Raw genomic sequence first — 23,439 nt, 5'->3', positions numbered from 1 at the left:
TATGCATTCCAGGATCCTCTGCACATTACATACCACTGTTAAGCTAGTAAAAATGGTGCTTCCTTCTGCTCTATATGAGACAGAAAAAAAGACTCCTTAGTGCTAGTGATGGACGTGCGGCTGATGCTAGTGGGAGAGAATGCTTTGCCTATATTCCCAATTCGAGAAAACCAGAGCAGCTGCTGGGGGTGCACGTCCAATGTTCTGATTGTCCTACCATTTAGGCAGGACAAAGGTGAATCGAGCACTGAAGACATTTTTATACAGGCCAAGCACTTCCTAAACATATGGAGTGAGTGGAAAAGGAGCACCGTTTGAACAGTGCTATATAACGTGCTGGGGATACTTGAACACAGTTTTTTTTTTTTTTTTTTTGGGAAAAGACGATAACTTTAAATTGCTGGAGTGCAATGCACTAAAATTTTTTACATTCAAAACCAAAGATCCCATTCAATGCAAAAAGTGAACTTTAAGCAGTGCTTACAAAACAGGAACGCTGACAATAATCCACTTAGAGGTTTGTAGGTTAAAATCAGTGCAGTACCAGTCATTAGTAATAAATGACAATACCGTTAAAACGTCTTCAGATGCTTTTTTCCATGCTCTAAAATAAATGTCTGCAACATGACCCACCAATGACCTAGTATAAAGAAGATTGACAAAACGTAAAAAACAAATTCAAACACCATCAATCAAGATTAATAAAAATGACATACAGAAAGAGATCATTTATTAATCTATATCTATAGACCAAACCTTTATTTTTTAATCTTTTTCCATTTTAAGATCAAGAATGTTTAAACCCTCTTCAGGTGTTTATTTTTTTATTTTTTGCTGTATGCCACATGTTAGGAAGATTTCTTTTAAAGTGGATGTAAACAGCCTCAGATGATACACAGATGAAAAAAAATCTCCCTACATAAGTTTTATTTGTATATCTCCTGTCTTCAGCTTTCTACACTGTTTAGAAAGTGAAGATCATGTTAGAAATGTTTCTTACTGTTCCAGGCACTGGGTGTGGAGTGTTGGCATACACTGTGTGACAGCTGATTAGAGGAAAGGCACACCCCCACCTCCACATAGGCAGTGGAAGGAAGAAACGTGCAGAGTTGTGCCATGAATAGACCAGCTCTCTGCTAATCTACCTCTATGCACCCACCCAGACACAGATTTCCACCTCTTTTTATCTCCTGTGTCGGAGAACTTGTCAGAAGTGATCAAGCTGATAAAGGAGGAATGGAGCAGCATAAAGACACAGGACTTTTGGCTTTGGAGAGAAATAAGTAAACACTACAGATATGTGCCCAGGTCAAGTTTCATGAATAGGGTTTACATTCACTTAACTTCAAGCTTCAGAGACACAATAAGCAAAAGAAAACCTTTTCAATGTGGTCACCTGATCAGACCAGATCAGCGTCCCAGCTCAAACATTGCCCTCTTATTCCAGTGACAGCTGTAAAAACTGTGGATTTCCCATCACTGTATTTAAGTGACAATGGATGCAAGTGCATTTAGGAAAGGAGAATTTATCAAGTGGGAAGGTAAAAAACAACCAAAAATCTGACAAGGGTCCCAACAGTTCCACACACCACTGAAAACTAGAAAAAATAGTTTTGGCTAGATTGGTTTACAACCACTTGAAGCCCGACAAGAACTATGAACATAGCATATCTCTCTATAGTGTGTATTTTTTTTTGTGTACTTCAATTTTTGAGACAGATAGAGCTTTCTTTTGGTGCTATTTAATAGCCCCTGGGTTTTTTATTTTCTTCTAAACAAACAAAAATTTTGAAGGAAAAAAAAATAATCTTGATATCAGTAAGGTTATGCTGCCCCCTACAGGAGCAGGACACTAGGCATGAAAAAGTTCTGGCTATGCCTATGGGCAGTCCCAGGGGGTATACCCTCTCTCTCCCTGCTATAGGATGTCAGTTTTGTATAAAAGAAGTGTCAGAGAAAATAATAACAACCCAACTCAAAAATAGAGGGGCGGGTACTACGTCCATCAATGAACGTTCATTGACGGATGCAGTCTTCTTATCTTGATATCAGTAGGGACGTCCCAAAGCAGTGCCATACAATGAGGGGGTGGGACAGCAGAAAAATAAGTCCCCAAGGCTACATCTTAGCCAACCTAGGACTCATCAGAACAACAAGATGAGACCCATCTGAAAAATTATAAAAACCCTCAAGGGAGACTAAGAGCCCCCCTAAACAGCAGCCTGCAAAACTTTGCAGCCAAAAGAGGCATCCACAGATGCCAGGACATCCACCTTATAAAATATTGTAAAGGTATGAACAGACGACCAGGTAGCCTCCTTGCAAACCTAAAGCACAGATGCCTGTTGGCTAAAAGCCCAGGAAGCACCGAGCACCCGAGTAGAGTGCGCCTTAACAGGGAAAGGAGGACCCTGACCCTTAATCGAATAAGCCTGCACCACTGTCGGTCTGATCCATCTGGAAATAGTCACAGCAGACAAAGGCAGCCCTTTCTTAGAGCCATCCGTAATCACAAAGAACGAATCTGACTTTCGAAAAGACTCAGTAGTCGCCAAGTACACCCTGATTGCCCGAACCACATCCAAAGTATGCAGTGCAAATTCCTGAGGATGTTTTGGGCTTAGGACACAAAGAGGGTAACACAATGACTTCATTCAAGTGAAAAGTGGAAACAACCTTCGGAAGGAAGGACGGGTCCGGACGAAGTACCACTTTATCCCTGTGAACCACCAGATAGGGGGAACGACAGGACAACGCCGCCAGTTCTGACACCCTACACGCAGAAGTAATAGCCATCAAGAAAGCCACCTTCTGGGATAGGGTAAGCAGGGGAATCTCCCGAATACCTTAAAGGGAGGTTTCTTGAGAACCGACAGCAACAAATTAAGGTCCCAAGGTGGCAACAGAGGTCGCACCGGAGGTACCAGATGTCGCACCCCCTGGATGAAGTTACACACCAGGGAATGGATGGCTAATGGCCTTTGGATGAAAATTTCCAGGGCCAAGACCTGACCCTTGATAGTACTCAAGGCCAACTTTTGATCAACTTCCCCTTGAAGAAAAGCCAAAATCTAAGCCACCGAGCAAGAACGAGGGGGAGCCCCCGAGACTCACACACCACGCAATATACGCCTTCCACGTACAATGAATGATCTTTCTAGAAGTCGCTTTACTAGCTTGAATACCATGAGGTCACCCCGTTCCAGTGACAGAAAGTGGATACAGCCAATAGGTTGACTCGTTTCGCAGACCTTAGCTTTATCAAGACCAGGCTGTAAGTTAGTCCTTGTTTCTGTATTGGGGTCAACCTGCCATAGGCACTCATCTATGAGCATCCCATCCAAAAGGGATACAGAGAGGCAACCAAAGAAATATATATCTCCTGTGCTGATACACCCCTCTTTCAGGAAAAATGTATCATCCATGCATGTCCTGGTGGGGCATCCTCCACCTTGTTTGAGGATGCCCCACAGAAGCTCAATAGGGTTTAGGTCTGGAGACATGCTTGGCCAGTCCATCACCTTTACCCTCAGATTCTTTAGCAAGGCAGTGGTCGTCTTGGAGGTGTGTTTGGGGTTGTTATGTTGAAATACTGCTCTGCGGCCCAGTCTTCGAAGGGAGGGGGATCATGCTCTGCTTCAGTATGTCACAGTACATGTTGGCATTCATCAATGCACTGTAGCTCCCCAGTGCCGGCAGCACTCACGCAGCCCCAGACCATGACACTCCCACCATCATGCTTGACTGTAGGCAAGACACACTTGTCTTTGTACTCCTCACCTGGTTGCCGCCGCCACACACGCTTGACACCATCTGAACCAAATAAGTTTAGCTTGGTCTCATCCGACCACAGGACATGGTTCCAGTAATCCATGTCCTTGGTCTGCTTGTCTTCAATTTTCTTGTGCATCATCTTTAAAAGAGGCTTCCTTCTGGGATGACTGCCATGCAGACCAATTTGATGCAGTGTGCAGCGTATGGTCTGAGCACTGACAGGCTGACCCCCCCACCCCTTCAACCTCTGCAATGCTGGCAGCACTCATATGTCTATTTCCCAAAGACAACATTTGGATATTACACTGAGCACGTGCACTCAACTTCTTTGGTCGACCATGGCGAGGCCTGTTCTGAGTGGAACTTGTCCTGTATGGTCTTGGCCACCGTGCTGCAGCTCAGTTTCAGTGTATTGGCAAGCTTCTTATAGCCTAGGCCATCTTTATGTAGAGCAACAATTCTTTTTTTTAGATCCTCAGAGTGTTCTTTGCCATGAGGTGCTATGTTGAACTTGCGGTGACCAGTATGAGAGATTGAGATTAACACCAATTTTAACACACCTTCTTCCCATTCACACCTGAGACCTTGTAACACTAATGAGTCACATGACATTGGGCAGATAAAATGGCTAATTGGGTCCAACTTGGACATTTTCGGTTAGGGGTGTACTCACTTTTGTTGCCAGCGGTTTAGACATTATTGGCTGTGTGTTGAGTTATTTAAAGGGACAGCAAATTTACACTGTTATACAAGCTGTACACTCACTACTTTACATTGTAGCAAAGTGTCATTTCTTCAGTGTTGTCACATGAAAAGACATGATAAAATATTTACAAAAATGTGAGGGTTGTACTCACTTTTGTGAGAAAATATATAAAATATTTGTTTATATTATACACACTTTTATTGTATTTTTAATACTACAACCTTATTATAATTATTTGAAAATTAAAACAATTTACCAACAAATCTGATCATTTCCTTCAATTCAAAATGCACATAATGTCATAGCACTATCTACAGCATGCACAGGTACATTTAAATACAGTACTTCCAAACCACGCAGGCAATTTGAGGCTACCACTGGATTTCAATGCATGCTCCATCACCACTGTTATAGCCTTTACCTAATAAACGCTAACATCAATGAGCGGCAATCTGCAGCAGCCAATTAGAAATAGCCTTTTCATGGCTGATCATACATTAACAGCCCCATACAGAAACTTTTAGCATACTTTTGACAATGTAAACCAACATAAAGGGATAACAATAAAAATTACATACTTTGGTAAATTTTGAAGCTGGTTTTTAATTGTTTCATGAATTATTTTAATGAAGTTGTGGTCCCAGCTGAAGATAAAGCTAAGAAACCGCCGACCCTAATTACAGAGGGAGGAAAGGAAATTCATTAAAAACAAGGCTTAGAAGAATTACATTTTTATACATATTTTTTTCATCATTTAAATAGCAAGTTTTGCTGAAGCTCAGCTACATGCAAGCTCTTTAATTGTCTAGTAGCATGAGACTAACCCCGCCGTGTTTGCAAAATATAGAAATAAGTGTGGTAATGGTCAACAAAGTGTTTTTCTCATATTACATTTAAAACCTTACATGCTGCCAAGTCCTCCTTATTGTTTCACGTAATCATACTTTGGGGCTAATGCTCCGTGGCCCTTAATTGTGGGCAACCCGAGGGATAGTGGCAGGCGGCAGAGCAGAGCTTTGATGAACTTAAAGTGGATTTTTACTTGCCTTATAGGATGCGGTTTAGATATCTCCAGCTGAGACATGTAGTGCTATCACAGTTTCCCACTGCTATCTCCCTTGACTCTGACCCTCCTGGAACATCTTTTAGCATCCAGGGCGATCGGGAAACCCTTGTCATCAATGTACCTTCAACTCCCCATTGCACACTGTAAAATAGAGTAAACTACTCTCCAAACGGCAAGCTGGGATGAGTGTTTAGGCCATTATGGTTTTGGCCAAGGATAGGTTTACCCAGGTGAAGTTTCTACACAGAGCTTACTATACTCCTGTTTGCTTAGCTATTTAACCCTTGCTTAGTTACCTGTGTATTAGTTGTCAATGTCAACTAGCCTAGGTATTAATACTATGCATTCTCTTGCTTTAAATCTGGACCCAAAAAGGTGTTGCTGCTAGGGGTGCAGGATGGTGCAGAGCAGGATTGGTATGTAAAATGTGGTTTTCTTTGCCTCCTATTATGCCCATAGAGAGATCCTTCTACTGTATCCTCCTGGCATCTAACCATTAATGCAGTGTTGCCTTTATATGTTGACCTAGGAAAGCTATAAGTGTTCAAGGAAATTTGACAAAATTTGGTCGGCCTGAATAGAATCATGGGGCACACAGGATTCTGCACCTGTTTGACATGCTAAGGGTTATATGTTAATTTTTGGCCTTTTTTTCTCCATCCTGTTACTTCCTCTTCCCTTCCCTCCCCCCCCCCCTTTTCCCATTCCTTTTCTCTCCTGATTCTTCTTTCTCGCTCCCTTCTCTTAATCCTTCCATCCCCTTTTTTTTCCCTTTCCTTTTGGGCTAGAATATTTCTATTTACTGCCACAACTCTTTGTCTCAGCCCTGTGCAGTGCCAACTGGTAACAAAGCGCCTTCTACAAGTTAACCTTGCAACCTGTTGCAATTATGTTACTGTACTAGTTATTCTCTCTTTTGTACACTGTACCATATACAATAACCTATTTTTTTATTGGTGTTTTGCTAAAAGCCGCACTTGTCTGTATTGGTTTTGTTTACCTTAATAGAATGCTTCAGTAAAAAAAACCTACAAAAAAAAACGTATACTTTGGTCATTCAAGACAAAGTAACAGGTAACACTCCCATGAAACAATTTTTTTTTTTGGGACAGGTTCTCTTTAAAGAGACATCAGGGGTCTTTTTGATCCGGTGTCTCACCTGTCCCCCATTAAGGCTAATGGAGCATATTAGCCTCACCAATCACATTCAAGCTTCCAAACCACGTCTCAGCTTCATTGGTGGCTTCTTAGCACTGCTGTTTTTTTTTTTTTTTTTTTTTACATCAAGCCCTTTGCATGCGAGTTAATTGGCTTCTTGCAGCAGTTTAGGAATACATTTCCTGCATTACAAATGTGGGGCGTCAGATCGACATTTCAAGGTTTAATTTGCATTCCTGACTGGAGTTTGTTTTCAAGACATAGTTACCTCTTCTTTTTTAATGTGGTTAATATTCATAACGCACTGGAGTAACAAGTTCCTCACTTCATTACTTTCTTCTGAATTGTAATCAAAATTTAGGAGAGCTGCATGAAGTTGCCACAAGCGAGTGATGTCCGCAGCCTATTACCAGAGAGGCATTAGAATATTAGAACGGTTTCCACATTTACAAATACAAAATGCATAGGACTATAATAAAAACAACTGAACCCCTGTTCATATACACCCCTCAATTCAAACAAAAAAGGGTTCATTTTTTGAGTCACTCTAAATTACTTATTAGTATAATACATGAAGAACATGATGTGGATTGCTCAGAGAACACCCTGATTATTGCTAGCGGCTTTGGTTGCTGGCAATAATCGTATCCTGAAAATCGGACATGCAGGTTGTACCCAAGTCGATCGATGGATTGACAGGGATACAATCAGCCTGCCCATACATGGTTTGAAACTTGTCCATTCCCTGCTGAACCAGCTAAGATTCAATCAAGAGTCTACGGCCAACTTAAGAGTAGGTCTAACCCCCAAGCTACATCATCCAAAGGCTGCTAAAAGAAAAGGTTTATTTTTTTCACATTATGAATTTATTTGAAGTCGTATTATTACCCACTTAAGGACCGGAAAGTTTTACCCCCTTAATGGCCAGGCCACTGCTTTACTTTAACTGACAATTGTGTGGTCGTGCGATGATATACCCAAATGAAATTGATGTCCTTTTTTCCCCACAAATAGAGCTTGCTTTTGGGGGGTATTTGTTCACCTCCACGGTTTTTATTTTTTGCGGTATAAACAAAAATGGGCGAAATTCTTAAAAAAAAAAAAATTATATTTTTTTACTTTCTGCTATAAAACCTATCCAATAAAAAAAAAAATTAAAATTTTTTCATCAATTTAGACTAATCTATTTTCTGCCACAAATTTTTGGTTAAGAAAATCCCAATAAGTGTATATTGAGTGGTTTGCACAAACATTATTGTGTCTAGAAACTAGGGGATAGATTAATGTCATTTGTATGTGTTTTATTTTTTTTTTACTAGTAATGGCGGTGATCAGTGGCTTTTAGCCGGACTGCAACATTGCAGCGGACAGATCGAACACCTGACACTTTTGAGGGGACCAGTGATATTACTACAGTAATCAGTGCTAAAAATATGCACTTTTACTGTACTGACAACAGAAGGGAAGGGGGCTAACACCAGGGGCGATCAAAGGGTTAAGTCTGCTCCTAAGGAGTGTTTTAACTGTGTGGTGGATGTAATCAATAGATGAACACAGAGACCTGTGCTCATAAAAAGGAAGAACACAGGATCCCTGTGTCTACACTGTCTATTACACAAAGCGACATACAGGTATGGCGTTTCGTGTAATAGAGCCAACCTGCTGCAGTAAAACTTTGGCGGCTGGTGGGCAAGTGGTTAAGAACGCACTTCAAAAATCAGATCACTAGGTTATTGGCATGCACATACCTTTTATAAGCCTTAAACAGTGGAAGAGGGCGAAGTTTTTATTGTACATACCAAACTTTTCGGTTCAAGTGACTTTGCCAAAAGCATTGAAAAGGCCGTTTTCCCAAATTCCTCTTTCTTTTCCAAGCCTTTCTCCCACCAAGCCTCACAAAGTTGCCGGATGGCAAGACGGACATGGGATTCTGACATGGGTAAAGCTTCCAGAATACCTGCAGTTGAACATAAACTTCAATTTAAAATGAAAAAGTTAGGTTGACAACTGACAATCACTAGTTGCCTAGCGGTCATGATAATTTGCTGGCTTTACTACCCGGTGACTGACCAGCATGCTTGTTCTGTCAAACAGTGAAACCAGAGAATCAGGCAGGGCAAGTAAACCATTTCAATGCACATTTTTCTATCACAACAGAAGACCTGTAGTCCAGTTGCCAAACACAAAAAACAGCAAACATAGTGGACAAGGCTATATTAGAAGGAAAACGAACTGAGACCACAGGAGCAAGAGGAACCACAGTCCTTAACCACTTTACGTCTGCTCACAGTAATACTACTGCGGCAGAGTGGCTTGTTATCGTCTGACGACGTAGTATTAACGTCGTCAGACACTCCCCCTTCTGGGCGGCGCTTGCGCGCCGCCGGAGGCTCGCTCCCGCTGTTTTCATTCACAGCGGGAGTCGGGCCAGGGGAGGAGCAGCGGCGATCGCCGCTGCTCTTACCCGATCGTCGGGGATCAAGTCTGGAGATCCGCCCGCTGTGTGTAAACACAGCGGGCGGATCTCCATAGTGACAGGGAGTGACAGATCGGACTGTTCAGCATAGCTGGACATCCGATCTGTCCCTGACTCACTCAGTCACCTCCCCCCCTACACGTCAGTAAGCACCAGGCATACATTAACCCCTCCCTCTCCAATAAAATTAACCCCTTCCCTGCCAGTGTCATTTTTACAGTAACAGTGCATATATATAGCACTGATTACTGCAGTAATGTCACTGGTACCCCCAAAAGTGTCAAAAATGTCAGTCAAGGGTCCGATCCGTCCGCCGCAATGTCGCAGTCCCGCAAAAAAAAAAAAAATCGCAGATCGCCGCCATTACGCGTTAAAAAAAAAAACACCAAAAATGACAGAAATCTTTCCCTTTGTTAGTAAACGCAATAACTTTTGCGCAAACCAATCAAAATACGCTTATTGCGATTTTTTTTACCAAACATATGTAGCATAAAACAAATTGGCCAAAAATTTTTTAAAAAATTGGTTTTTACATCTTTTTTGGGGGGAATTTCATATAAAAAAATGTTAAAAATATTGTTATTTTTTCAAAATAAACACTCTTTTTTTGTTTATAGCGCAAAAAGTAAAAATTGCACAGGTGATCAAATACCACCAAAAGAAAGCTCTGTTTGTGGGAAAAAAAGGACGTAAATTTCGTTTGGGTACGGCGTCGCAAGACCACGCAATTGTCAGTTGAATTCGCACAGCGCCGAATCGCAAAAAGTGGCCTGGACGGAAGACAGCAAAATCCTCCGGTGGTAAAGTGGTTAAAAGACCTATGAGCTACATGGGAATTCTGCAATCACAGCAAGGATGGATGAGAAAAAAAAAAAAAGGCTATGAAGCTTAGCCTGGTTAATGTTGCTGTCCTGGAAGAACACTAAAATTCCTGCTTCCATTACACACAGAGGTGCTTTTCCCACTAGGGGTAGTCTTTTCCCTTTACTTATCCCCCGATCTGTGCTACATGATATAATTTAAAGCACCCTGCTGAATAAATATCACCTTCATCTTTGCTTATCCTAGGAAAAAGGTGACCCCCCTGGAACAGCACGCTTGTTGGATTGTAGATCTGATTACTGCCTAATCACACTCAATCTACATCTGAGGTCTAGTTATTTTGTCTTACCCTTTAAAACTGGACTCTGGGGAAACTTAAAGAGGAAGTAAACCCTCCTCTGCAACTTGTACCTATTAGGTAAGCCTATGATAAGGCTTACCTATAGGTACTGTAAATATCTCCTAAACATGTACCGTTTAGGAGACATTTACTTTGCATGCAGCCAGTGACATCACTGGCGTTGCGCTCTGAAGGAATGGCTGCTTGTGCCGTGAACGTAGGCTCCCGGGCGCACATCATCGCGGCTCCAGCCAATCAGGTGGCCGGATCCCGCAAACCCGGAAGGAGGGCGACCGAACATGTCATCCGTGAGAGAGGATAGTGGGCGGCACTGCGGGGCTTCGTTCTAAGGCAAGTATTTCATAATGAGCTAGTATGCGATGCAAGACCAGTCCTGGTAGTCTCATCCCCCTGTGCTCCCGAGGTTTAGGTCCACTTAATGTCATATCAATATAGGGTCGATAGCCCTACACCTGATGTGAGGATGCTAAGGGAAAGTCCACTGTCCGAGTGAACGGGAGTGGAGGATCAGGCAAGTAAAAGTACTTTCCAAATCCTCTAGACCAGGGATCCTCAAACTACAGCCCTCCAGCTGTTGCGGTACTACACAGCTCATGAGGCATTGTAAAACTGACATTCACAGACATGACTAGGCATGATGGGAATTTTAGTTCCTAAACAACTGGAGGGCAATAGTTTGAAGACCCCTGCTCTAGACAGACAAGCAGTTAACTGTTGCAGTGCAGGCACAGACCCTACTGCAAAGGGGGACTTATTGTTTAAAAGTTGGGCTTTTGTCTAGATCCATGGGTCACTTCTATAGGGCAAGGCATGGTCAAAACGAATTTGGTCATCCGCCAAGTACGCATTTCCCATGAGGACACTATTACATGAAACATGTTGGACGGAGTTTGGCAGTGACATCATTGTGCATCGCTGTACTCCAGAGCGGCATACGAGTCTCGCATATTGGATGTGTACTGACTATTGCTTGACATACATTGCAAGTGCACAGATTCTTAATAAAACTGAGTTGTATTGGGTAATGCACTAAAGAGGTTTCTATTTTCATGCACCTGGCAGTAAGTGGGGTTGAAAGGGGGCCGATTCTCCTCCCAGTAATCAGCCAGGAAACTGTGGGGAAAGAGGAGAGCCAGCTGGAGGGGGAGGTGGGAACGACTCCATTTCTCACAGCTTGGACCTGAAACGCTGGTTGCTGTCAAACAAGAATCGGCTCTTATGAAAGAAAGCACACTAGTCCAAGGCCAGAAAATTGAAGTAGCGTGACGGTCCAGGACAGCGGCCAGTGTTTCAGATCCAAGCTGTGACACAGCGGGAGATCCTATCTGATTCGGCCAGCTCTCCTCCCCGTGAACCTTGTGCAGAGATGGGCTGCACTGGTGGCCACTGATGAGACTGCACTGATGAAGTTGCTGTTAATATTTATTTTTGCAACCTAATGCTGCATAAAACATTTAACAATGTAATTTCATGAGATAATTCACGAGGGCATGTTTAGAGGTGAAATTAGGGGGGAGGCAGAGGCAGAGTAAGAGTTGAGTGGGGCAACTAGTGGTGAGTAACTCTTAGGACTGGCTAGTAGCTCAGAACTTGAAATTTTGAGCCCTGCTGTATGACATACAGTATATTTCTCATTTATGAACTTTGCACTATTTATAAATGTACTCATTTGTGGTTGTATTTATATCATATCTTTATATGGATGTAGTAATACAATGGGGACAATGTACCTTATTAAAAAAAAAAAAAAACTAATTTGGAATACTCTTTGCAGTTACCACCATTTCCAAAGAAACAACTGCTTAGACGTGTAAATTTATAATGCTCTCTATGTTAACAAAAAATAGTTGAAAATACATTAAAATTAAAAAAAGCACTTTACCATTGAGAAGGCCAGCACATTCCAGGAGAGCTTGATAAGCCATGTCCTCTTCCACCACAGACACTGAGACTGTTGCCACAATGGTCACACCATGTATTACCTCCATAGTGTTTTTCTAAGAGAAAAGAACAGAGTGCTGTTTGGTATGTGACTACACTCACTTCTGACAATGTAAATTGTCAGCAGAATGTTAATGCAGTAACCAAAGGGTGCTCACATATATTCTGGAACCCCAGAAGAAAATGGCAACCTGCTTATTTGCTTAATGATAGGTCTCCAAATTAAAGTAATTGTTAACATAAAAAAATACTACACTAAAACTCCAAATGTGTTAGCTTTTGTTAGCTGCAAAAAACTATAGATGAATTATGATTGTATGGCTGTTTATTGTGAAAGTACAGCAAAAAGTAAAAAAAAAAAAAAAAAATAGTGTAAAGTGTTACTAAACCAAGAACCTGGATTCACTATATCTGGTCTCCCACAGTAGACAGAGCATAAGAATAATTGGATTTTTGTGCTGATGAGAAAAGATATTTAGCAGCTTAGATTTACTAAAATATTTTCTTTTCGTTCTATGATGGACACAGCTCCACAATCTTCTTGACCATTGGGTAATTTTGCCCCCTACAGGAGTAGGACACTAGGAAGGAAAAAGCTTTACCATGCCTATGGGGCAGTCCCAGGGGGTTATACTCCCATAGGAATTCAGTTTTATAAAAAGCAGTGTCAGAAGAAAATAACCCAACTCAATAGAGGGGTGGGTGCTGTGTCTGTCAATGAACATCGGAGAAAAGGATTTTACGGTAAGACAAAATTCCCATTTTCTCTTTCATTCATTGCTGAAATAGCTCCAGAATCTTCTTGACCATTGGGACATCCCAAAACAGTGTCAAACATGAGCCACTGAAAAGGAACAGGGAGAAACCCTCAGAGACCCACACCACGCAATGTAGGACTTCCTAGTTTGATTTACCATTGCAACTGGAGGTATATTTTCTAGCTTTTAACAGCGTGGGAATCACCAAGTCAGAGAATCCCCTATCCTTCAGCACCTGGCTTTCAACAGCCAAGCCGTTACAGCCAGCAACTGTAAAGCAGGATGGAGGATCGCCCTTTTGGTCAACTGGTCTTTTCTATGAGTGAGTCGCCAGGGGGACATCCGTGACAAGCCGAACTAGATCCGTATACCAAGAACGGCGAGGTCAGTCTGGGGCCAATAGGATGACCGGAATTCATCCTGCCTCGATCCTTCGCAGAAGTCTCGGCAGAAGTTTCAGAGGGGGAAAGGCGTATTATCAGACAGTACCGGCCCCAAGGAGCCACCAGTGCGGCTGTGGAGTCGGCTAGAGGATACCGAGACCTTGCCATGAATCTCTGCACCTTCCTATCCTGTTGAGGCGAGAGGCCAACAGGTCCACCTCGGGAGTTCACCACCGGAGACACAACTGATGAAACACCTCTGGATGAAGTGACCATTCTTCCTGGTCCAAGGCATGTCGACTGAGGTAATCCCCGCCTGACAGATTTCCAACACTGGAATATGCACAGCAGAGAGCTTGAACGAAACATTCCGCCCACCCTAGAATGCCAGCTACTTCCCGAGCCGCTAGGACACTTTTTGTGTCCCCTTGGGGATTGACATATGCCACGGCCGTGGCATTGTCCAATTGAATCCGTACCAGACACCTCTGAAGACAAATCGCCCAAACCGATAGTCTGGACTTCTCCAGAGTCCAAACCCCCGAGCACATTCCGTGCCCAAGACACTTCCCCCACCCGGACAGACTGGCATCCGTGGTGACCACCGTTCAGCACAGAGGAAGGAAAGCTTTTCCCTGTCAAAGAGCCAGAGAGCGAAGCCACCAGATCAGGGCCCCCGGCTCAGCAGAATCAGATTATCTAGAGACTGTGGATTCATGTCCCACTTGGCAAGAATCCCTCTCTGCAGAGGTCTCGTGTGGAACTGTGCAAACTGAACCGCCACGAAGGTAGACACTGTCAGGTCCAGCACCCACATGCAAGTACTGAGAGACGATCGACTGCTGGACAACAGAAGTCGAATGGCATCCTGCAGCTTCTGGAGCTTGTCCAGCTGAAGAAACACCCTGGCTAAGGCCGAGCCCAGAGTCAGATCCAGATAGTCCAACTTGGTGGACGGAACCAAAGCAGACCTCTGGAAATTCAATGTCCAACCAAACTCGTGCAGAGTCCGCACAGTGATGTACAGGTACCCCAGTACCGCAATCTCCTACTGTCGCAACAATGCCAACACCGGGCCAACACTTTTGTGAATACCTGAGGAGCTGAGGCAAGATTAAAGGGTAACGCCATTAATTAATAATGTTCCTCACCACGGCAAAGTGGAGGAAACGCTGATGCCCGACATATCGGGATATGTAGGTAAGCGTCCTTGATATCGATAGAGGCCAGAAGATCGCCTTGATGAAGGGATGCCACTACCGTACGAATGGACTCCATCCTGAATTTCTGTATCTGCACAAAGCGGTTTAGGGCTTTGAGGTCCACGATTTGACAAACTTTGCCTTTCTGCCTGGGAACTGTAAACGGGTTTGAATATAAACCCCAAAAACGTTCCAAAGTTTGGAACCGGTACAATCCCGCTTTGTAGTAGCAAATCTTGTACTGCCCCGAAGAGACCATGCAGGCGGTCTGGGGACAAACGCAGGTTGGAAGGAAAAAACCTTTCTGGAGGATAAGACTGAAATTTGATCTTGTAGCCGGACCAAATCGGCTCGTGGACCCAACTGTCTTGAATCAGAGAGGTCCTCGAGTCCGGAAAAAAGCAAAGACGTCCCCCCACTGCAGATACCGGTGAGGGCACCCCTACAGGCAGAAGAGGGTTTATCTGCAGGTCTGGAAGGACCTGCTCTCGGCTTACCAGGCCAGGGCCCCTTGGAACCTTCGGAGACGGTCCTACTGGATTCGGATCCTTTGTCTTGAGACCCTGAGGGACGGAAAAGCCGCTTCTGAGCCATTAAAAAAGGGCCACGTGTGCGACGAGACTCCTTGCCCCTGGAAGCCTGTGTGAGGAGAGTATTCTTCCATCCTGGCACACCCTTAATAATTTCCTCTAGGGAAGAACCAAATAGGCGATCCCCCACAAAGGGGAGATCCAATAAGGCCTTCTTGGAAGCTTGGTCCGCAGACCAGCATTTCAGCCATATCATGCACCAAAGAACCACTGCTGTCACGGACAGCCTAGAAACTAAGTAAGCCACATCCAGAGAGGCATCACAGATAAACTGTAACCCCTGAATCAACTGGTCCGCCAGCTCCAGGGCAAGAGTAAGCTGTTCCACCTCCAGATCCTGGCACAAAAGCTTAGCCTACTCCGTCAAGGTTTGGGATACCAAGGCAATGGTAAACACCCACCAAAAAACTCAACCAGCCATAGTAAACATGTGCCGGACCTATCCGCTTTCCCATCAAAAGGGTCCTTAAAGGCTGGAGACTCCTCCATCGGAATTAGAGTGCATTTGTTCAACCTGGAAACCTGAGAATCCACCATAGGTGGGACCGTCCACTTTTTTAACAGGGACGCCTCAAAGGGGTACACTGCGTTTAGGACAATCCCACTAACTCACAACAATTTCACCAAAATAGGCAGGAAAAGGAAAAACCTTTGCCGCTTTTGAGGATTTTCGGGTACCGAAGGTAAACCGGCACCTCCGACGCAGCCACATCCTCCATTTTTAAAGTTTCCCGCACTGATACAATCAGTGCATCCATCAGCTTTTTCACGCATTGCTGCAGTAGAAGAGGAATCATCCTCACTACAGGAAGCAGGCAACACTAGGACAATGTCATTGTTGTGATCACTTCCGGTGGAAAAGTGCAGGATCAAAGGCAGTGTGTGAGAGGATCAGAGGAAGCTCAGAACGCCGGATCAGAGGCTGCGTGTGTGAGGAGGCAGCATGTGTGAGGAGCAAACGATTGTGTGAAGCAATGAGTGAGAGCTGTGCGGTGAGTGAGAGCTGTGCAGTAGTACAGTAACCCCCCCCCCCTTCTCAGAGTGAGCGGAATAACCGCCCCCCCCCCCCCCCCCCGAGACAGAGCTCCCAACCCCCTTCCCCACTCAAACACCGAGACTGAGACAGAGAGAGAGAGCTCACCCCCCCCCCCCCCCACTAGCTGGCTGGCTGGCTGACAAGACCAGGAAGTGACAGAGGAGGGAAGCGGGAGCAGAAGACTGACTGACTGAGGAAGGAAGGAGTGAGGCATCGCTGATAAGCACTGTAAGTATCGGCTTACAGGTACACAGGGACACACACTTGGTAAGTTAAGACTGTGATTGTAAGTAAAGACTGTCAGTGACCGTCTCTTTTTTTGTTCAAAGACTGTGATTTGATTGTGACTGAAGACTGTGACTGAGGGTGTAGGGTAGTACTTGAGAGTCAAGTGAGTACTGTGTAGCTGAGTATCAGTGGGTGCTGACCGTGCTCTGCGACTGACTGTGCTCTGCGACTGTGAGTGTCTAAGTATCTGTGGGTAAACAGAGTACCAGAGGGTGAGAAACCAGAGTTAGGAAGCTAGGAAACAGCCACACAGGACAGATTTAAATGACTGAATCCCCATTAGATTAGTAGGTACAATGCCCGGCGGGTGTGGAGATGCGACTCGGTATACATCTTGTGGTATGTATACGTTCCTCGATCATGAGATCGAGGGCGAATACAAAAGCACAAAGTGTAAGCACGTTGTTTCCTTGGAAGCTCAGGTCCTGAATCTAGGGAAGCAGCTGGCAACACTGAGACGTATGTCCATACTGAAGGAGAGCTGGGATCGTACCCGTCAGGTGCAGGCTGGGGCCTGCGCAGAGGGTGGCGGAGTGACGGAGGTGCAGGCATCAGAGCAGAGTAGATGGGTGACAGTTAGGAAGGGTAGATGGGAAAAAGGCAAGGAGGCCGATCCTGGGCTGGAGCACCCCAATAAATTCGCCCAGTTGAGTGATGTTGGGGAAACCAGTCAGGGACCAGCATTGCTGGAGCAGAGCGACGCCCCTAGCTGCCAGGGGAAGAACTCCTCCAGTGAGGCCGGGAGAAAGGGAAAGGAAAGACAGGTGCTGGTGGTAGGGGACTCAATTATTAGAAGGACAGACAGTGCAATCTGCCACAAAGACCGTGAGCGCCGAACAGTCTGTTGTTTACCGGGCGCTCGGGTTCGGCACATCGCGGATCGGGTGGACAGATTACTGGGTGGGGCTGGGGAAGACCCAGCTGTCATGGTACACGTGGGTACCAATGACATAGGCGGAGGAAGATGGAGAGTCCTAAACGATTTCAGGAACTTAGGCGTTAAGTTGAGTAGGACCTCCAAGGTAGTATTTTCAGAAATTCTACCTGTACCTCGAACCACACCAGAGAGGCATTAGGGATCTGAGGAGACAGAGGAGGCAGGTAAATGTGGTGGACGCTTTTTGCTGGTATTTTTTTGCAAGACCATATCAACCTTGGACACTAATGACTCCAGAGCAGCCGCCATTGCAGACAGGGTGGACTGGGATCCAGAAGGACCCACCGCCTGCCTATAAGATGGGATCAGGTGGTGAAATTTTCTCCAGGGACTCCATGTTAACCAGGGAACCACACAGGCAAAGTGAGAAAGCTAGCGGCAACATAGGTCCCAGAAAAACGTAACTGCTGCTATAGCAGAGAAAGGGTGAGCCGCAAGGCACCCACAGGAACTCACCATCACTGGTCAGCACAGAGCAGAGCGCCGGATGCTGTACACCATGCAGCGATCAGAGAGAAAGAGGAAGTCCAGGAGTCAGCACTAGAGGTCCACCACCGCATCTGCGCCCACAAGGCTCCAAAAATATGGCCGTTGTATTTACAGCAAGCCATCCACGTCAAAATGGTGACGCACAGGGGACACCAAGGGACATTTCAGCAGTAAAGGGGGGCCCACTAGGACACCCCCCGGCCCCTTTTTCTGCTCGACACCCCCAAAACGCACCTGGACAGGTATGGCCGCCCCCTGGGGGGGGGGGGACAGGATGCGGGAGCTAGGTGTGGGTAGAAGAGGGGTGGTCCACAGAGGACCCTGACATATTGGGGGGAACACTGTGTGGGAAGGAGGGAAACCCGGGGGTCCGACAGTCTGGGGGAGGGGCCCACGTCCACCCCGAAAGACCACCATTGAAGGGGGGGACAGTACTTACCATACCATGGAACCGGGTGGGCACCGCTCCAGGCAGACCACCTCTTTATTGGAATGGGGATGCTGCAGGCCAGGAGGCACGCTGTGACTCAGGCCTGGACCAGATCATATGCGTTCTCGCGAGAGGTTCAACTCACAGGCCAGCCCCCGTCCAGTGGGGCTATGTCGCGGTCGCTGAGGTCTGCACGCACTTGCTGGCAGGACTTGGAAGACCATAAGGATCTAGAATATCCAGTCCGTCGCCCAATCTAACAGTTGATTGTAGTTCTCACAAGAACAGAAATTATCAAAAAAGAGAAAAAAAAAATAAAAAAATGCCAGGACCAGAGATCCCACCAAGGAACTAGGTCCTTACTCCTGACTAGGCAGAAAAAAAAAAACTGAATGCCTATAGCAGGAAGTGGGAGTATACCCCCTGGGACTGCCCCATCGGCATGGTAAAGCTTTTTTCTGCCTAGTGTCCTGCTCCTGTAGGGGGCAGCATAACCCAATGGTCAAGAAGATTCTGGAGCTGTGTGTCAATGAACGAAAAACAATTATTTTAGTAAATATAAACTGCTAAATATCTTTTCTCATCAGCAGCATATTCAATAGAAATCGTGTGACTTTTATCAGTCTCTGCATAAAGCTTGTAGGAGGAGATTTCATTCTCCTCTGACCCTGTGCTGATCACATGCGCTGTCCTAAGAAAGACCAAAAAAAAAAAAAACAACTAGCAATACACACCAAACTGAGCATGTACAGCCTGACTCCTAATGCTCTGCTCTATCAGGAGATGGATTGGAGTCAATTAAAGAAGGGAAGGATCAGAGACACAGGATCACACAGCCTTTATACACAATGCAGAGTATTAACCCCTTAGGCTCCACTGCGGGTATAACAAGCATGCTTTACTGAATATACAGACTGATTTTTCTGTTGTGGGTTTAGTAACACTTTAAAGACATAACCTCTTACTCTGATTCAAAAACAAAATATGCCACATACCACTTCAGAAGCTCCTTCCACTTCCATGTCATCATCGCTGTCATCATCTATTTTGTACCACGATTCAACTGGATTTGCCACCAAAGTATCCATCAGCAAAGTCTTCAGCTTCTGCCATAATTCCTCCTTTTGCTTCCTCGGCAGCTCTTGCAATACCTCTTCTAGATCAAAAGGATCTGTCGCATCTTTCTAGAATGCAATAAATCCCCACAATCAATTCTACAAAGATGCAAGCCACCGATGGGACAAACCTTAACCATGTGTACAAGGTGAAAGGAACAACACCATCAGCAACTCTTATTTATCTCATGGCCATAGATTGAAGAGCAGACTTCTAGAGCAGTGGTTCTCAACCAAGGTCTTGTAAAATCACCCAAAACCTTCCATGGCCCAAAAAAGCGGGTTGTTAAGCCCCATTCAATACTTTCTCTACTCAGTTTGGGCTATAGACAATTTATAATTTGATTATAAGAGTCTGGGCTGATTCATTAAAACAGAAGAAAAACAAAACATTGTGATCAAGCCCTAACTAGCAAAACGAGTTAGTGGTGCAGTCCTAGGCCGGGGGACGGTCATTCTCACACCCGTGGACAAGTTCTACAAGTGTTCCATGTAGACACTACCCAGTGTGCGGAAGCCTTTTCTTTAAAAAACTCTGACGAAGTTGATGACGAAACGCGTTAGGGCATGACCACGCAGCTATTACTAACTTTGACCAAGTTCCCCTCTCCCAAGGATCACGCTGGGTGGTACGGTGGTAAGAGACGCACATTTGCTTTGTCAGATGTCATGCTTTTAAACTCATCTCTTGATGTAAGAGCAATGATGTGGGGGGGGGGGGGTTCACTTTTACTTTTTCAATAAAGCGGATTAGGTGTTACACTTTGAGTATGTTCCCTCTTTCTATAACTTCTTGTTAAACTGTGTTGGAGTGCAAGCCAGAGCGGAGATAGTGAATGGTGATTACTTGAAAAGGAGTTTGTGATAAGAAAAGGGGATCTGTTTCAATGTGTATCTGATTATAGCTCTGGTGAGTGTATTATCCAAAAGGGAGCGGTAATTCCATGAGGTGTGGGGAGGGTCACAAATTCAATTATCTGGTCCTATAGCCAACACCTTCCATCCTATGAAGGATAAATCACCACCAGCTGTTTTATATGGACATTATGCTCTGTGTGTTTATGTTAAAGGACTGATGCAACTAATACTATTTAAGCGCTGCTAATGTTTTGATCCACTGAGTTTATTACCATATTTTTCATTTAACCTCTGTTTATATAGTAGCTGCTTGTGTTTTGGTTGATCCTAATTTTACGGTATGAGCACTGGGTGGGGGTATCTTGATTCTCACAGTGTCTATTGTATTTTCTTTAACAAACACACCACTGCAGTTGTATCCCACAACAAATGAACACATTTTTATTTAGTCTTTCCCCCAAATTAAACACACTGAGATGTGTGAATATAATTGACTCCTATTTGTTACACCTCCAGTTCATTGCATACTATTATTTCTCATTCCTCAGTTTATTGTAATGTTAAGTCCTTGCAGCAGACATTTTTATACAGTGACTTGTCACATGAATGCATGCATTGATTAGAATGGGTACAAGCGTCTAACAAACACTTTCAAACTGAGTATCACAGGGGCAGCACTGAGCCTGCAAACAGTTAAAGTTTTCAGGATGAGAACAGTGTGCAGCTCCAGCAATAGAAGACTCCAGGAAAAGATTTGACAGTGCATACCCCCCCTAGTAGAGAGGATGGAGCCTTGAAGTAATCACTTTGCTGGGAATGATATGCCCAAGGCTTACTTTTAGGCTTGGTTCACATTTCTGCAATGTGACTTTGATGGGAATTACAGAGTGAGTATATAATGCAACTTTGCATATTCTATGCGGCCAATCACACTGTAAATAGCTCCAAGTAGTGCGGGAACCTTTTCCAAAATCGCATCATTCTGAGCCACACTGACAAGGGAAATCTGATTGTTTTTCATTGGCGCTCGTTCTAATCAATCGATTTTGTGTAACTCAAGTCACATCAGAGGTCGCAGTCGCACAAGTCTGAACCAGGCCTTAATGTTGTGATAAGACCATAAATTAAAAAGAGAGGGCATGTACAATAATAATATGCAAACAAAAGCTATATTTGGACAACCTTCCCTGGGTAAAATCCAATGGTGTCCCTTTGTGTCTTCCCATGTGTCAGAGTATTTTAGGTAAAAACGATGTTTAGATTGTGTCCTTTAGGTGGCAGCAAGGTGGTTTTCTTTATATGCAGAGCATAAGGGAGATGGCTCCAGGTTCCCCAAGCACTAAGGATCCTTTTCTCTCAACATCTCCTGCATCCCCTTACTCCTTTGGTGGCAATTCCCAACTTACCTGTTTTAGGACCATGCTGCACTAGGCACTGGCCCATGTATGTTAATGTGGCAAATACTACCCTAACTGTACAACAGGAGAGTTAAATTAGATTAGAATAATACAGGCTGTCAGCACCATATACTGTATATATCTGCCTGATTTATTCCTGTCAACCCTACTGGAATTTATTTCCATGTGAATTTCAATCTCAACTGATTTTTCTTCCTTGATGCCTTATGATTTATCGTGTTGTACTCAGTTTATCTTGGATGACACGTATTCCTAATTGTAATGGCACTCCATGTATGCTGCATTTATTACTGTACTGTTGAATCTCTGTTTCCTACTTGTAAAAAAAAATCATGCAAGTGGATTCAGGTCATCATGAGAGAAGTATGCGCACTGCCAATAGTAGTGACATTCTAGCTGCTTGGCTATCACAATGGTCGAGTGGTTTCAAGGCTTTGAGTCAATTAACCAGAAAGAGAATAAACCAGTGCTGTCAGAACTCTCAAGACAAAGACTTTCAAATTGAAGTCAGTCTCAGAATCTAAGCCAGGTAACAACTATTTTATCCCAGGTATCCGATAACAACCCACACAGATCTCTCAAGACAGGGTCTCTTTCTAGGTTAATCCGTCATGAAGTAAAATGACAAATCTGGATATCCACAGATGGAAGCGTACCACAGAAAACCAAACACTGGGATGGATTCAGGCTAGCAAATTATTAAAGAGGTTGTAAACCTCTGAATTTTTTTTTTTAAAAACGAACACCTGAAAGAAAAACACATAATGAGCTAGTATGCATCGATCGCATACTAGAACATTATGAAATACTTACCTAAGAACAAAGCCCTGAAGTGCCGACCGCTCACCTGTCTCATGGGTGACATGTTGTGTCACCCTTCTTCCGGGTTTGCGGGATCCGACCATCTGATTGGCTGGAGCCGCGATGATGTCACTCCCGCGCATGTGCGCGGGAGCCGACGGTAATGGCACGGGGCTCTGAAGGAACGGCATGAGCGGCTGTTCCTTCAGAGCGCATGCGCCAGTGATGTCACTGGCTGTATGCAAAGTAAATATTTCCTAAACGGTACATGTTTAGGAGATATTTGCAGTACCTATAGGTAAGCCTTAATATAGGCTTACCTATAGGTACAAGTTGCAGAGCAGGGTTTACTTCCTCTTTAAGCCACATTGCAGGTCTGTAGATTTTCACAAAAAGCTATAGAGCAGTTACAAAAAGGAGACATTGAAGCAGATGAATCTTAAGGACAATCCTTACTTCAGGCTATGAAGCAAATCAAGCATTACACTGCAGCTTAAAAAATCCAGGAATATGTGCAGAGCTTCAAAGCAGAGTATACAAATAATAATGGACTTACATGAAGCTGAATGAAATGTAAGAAATCTTGTAACGTATCCTTTCCTGTGGCAAGCAAAAACGCCTCGCGTTTAGACATTGCGACTCCTTAAGGAAAAAAAAAATAAACAACCAACAAAAACATTAAAAAGTGAGTATAAATCAGCGCAACCGCACAGACACAAGGATTTATTGCTGAAGCACTGGCACTTTTGTATTTGCACAATATTATCAGTTTTGCACATGTCCCTTCCTGCACAATTACTGAGAATTTTTTTATTGTATTTTTCTAATTT

The 23,439-nt window shown here is 44.2% G+C and overlaps 1 protein-coding gene across 1 annotated transcript in view; it reads right to left on the bottom strand.

The window, feature by feature from the left end:
- NCAPG2 (non-SMC condensin II complex subunit G2) overlaps positions 1–23,439 on the bottom strand; it is a 174,343-nt gene that overhangs the window by 148,598 nt on the left and 2,306 nt on the right. The window contains exons 2-8 of the mRNA XM_082258393.1: positions 23,166–23,251; positions 19,413–19,601; positions 12,246–12,360; positions 8,504–8,661; positions 6,973–7,107; positions 5,059–5,153; positions 571–640 (exon numbers count right to left, since the gene is read on the bottom strand). Of these exons, the coding sequence (XP_082114519.1) occupies positions 571–640; positions 5,059–5,153; positions 6,973–7,107; positions 8,504–8,661; positions 12,246–12,360; positions 19,413–19,601; positions 23,166–23,243 (840 nt within the window). The 5' untranslated portion in view covers positions 23,244–23,251. The remainder of the gene's footprint in view (positions 1–570; positions 641–5,058; positions 5,154–6,972; positions 7,108–8,503; positions 8,662–12,245; positions 12,361–19,412; positions 19,602–23,165; positions 23,252–23,439) is intronic.

Source organism: Pelophylax lessonae (genome assembly GCF_965119305.1).
Source record: "Pelophylax lessonae genome assembly, chromosome: 5".
In the NCBI taxonomy this organism is placed as follows: domain Eukaryota; kingdom Metazoa; phylum Chordata; class Amphibia; order Anura; family Ranidae; genus Pelophylax; species Pelophylax lessonae.
This window is presented reverse-complemented; position numbering and strand designations above follow the sequence as displayed.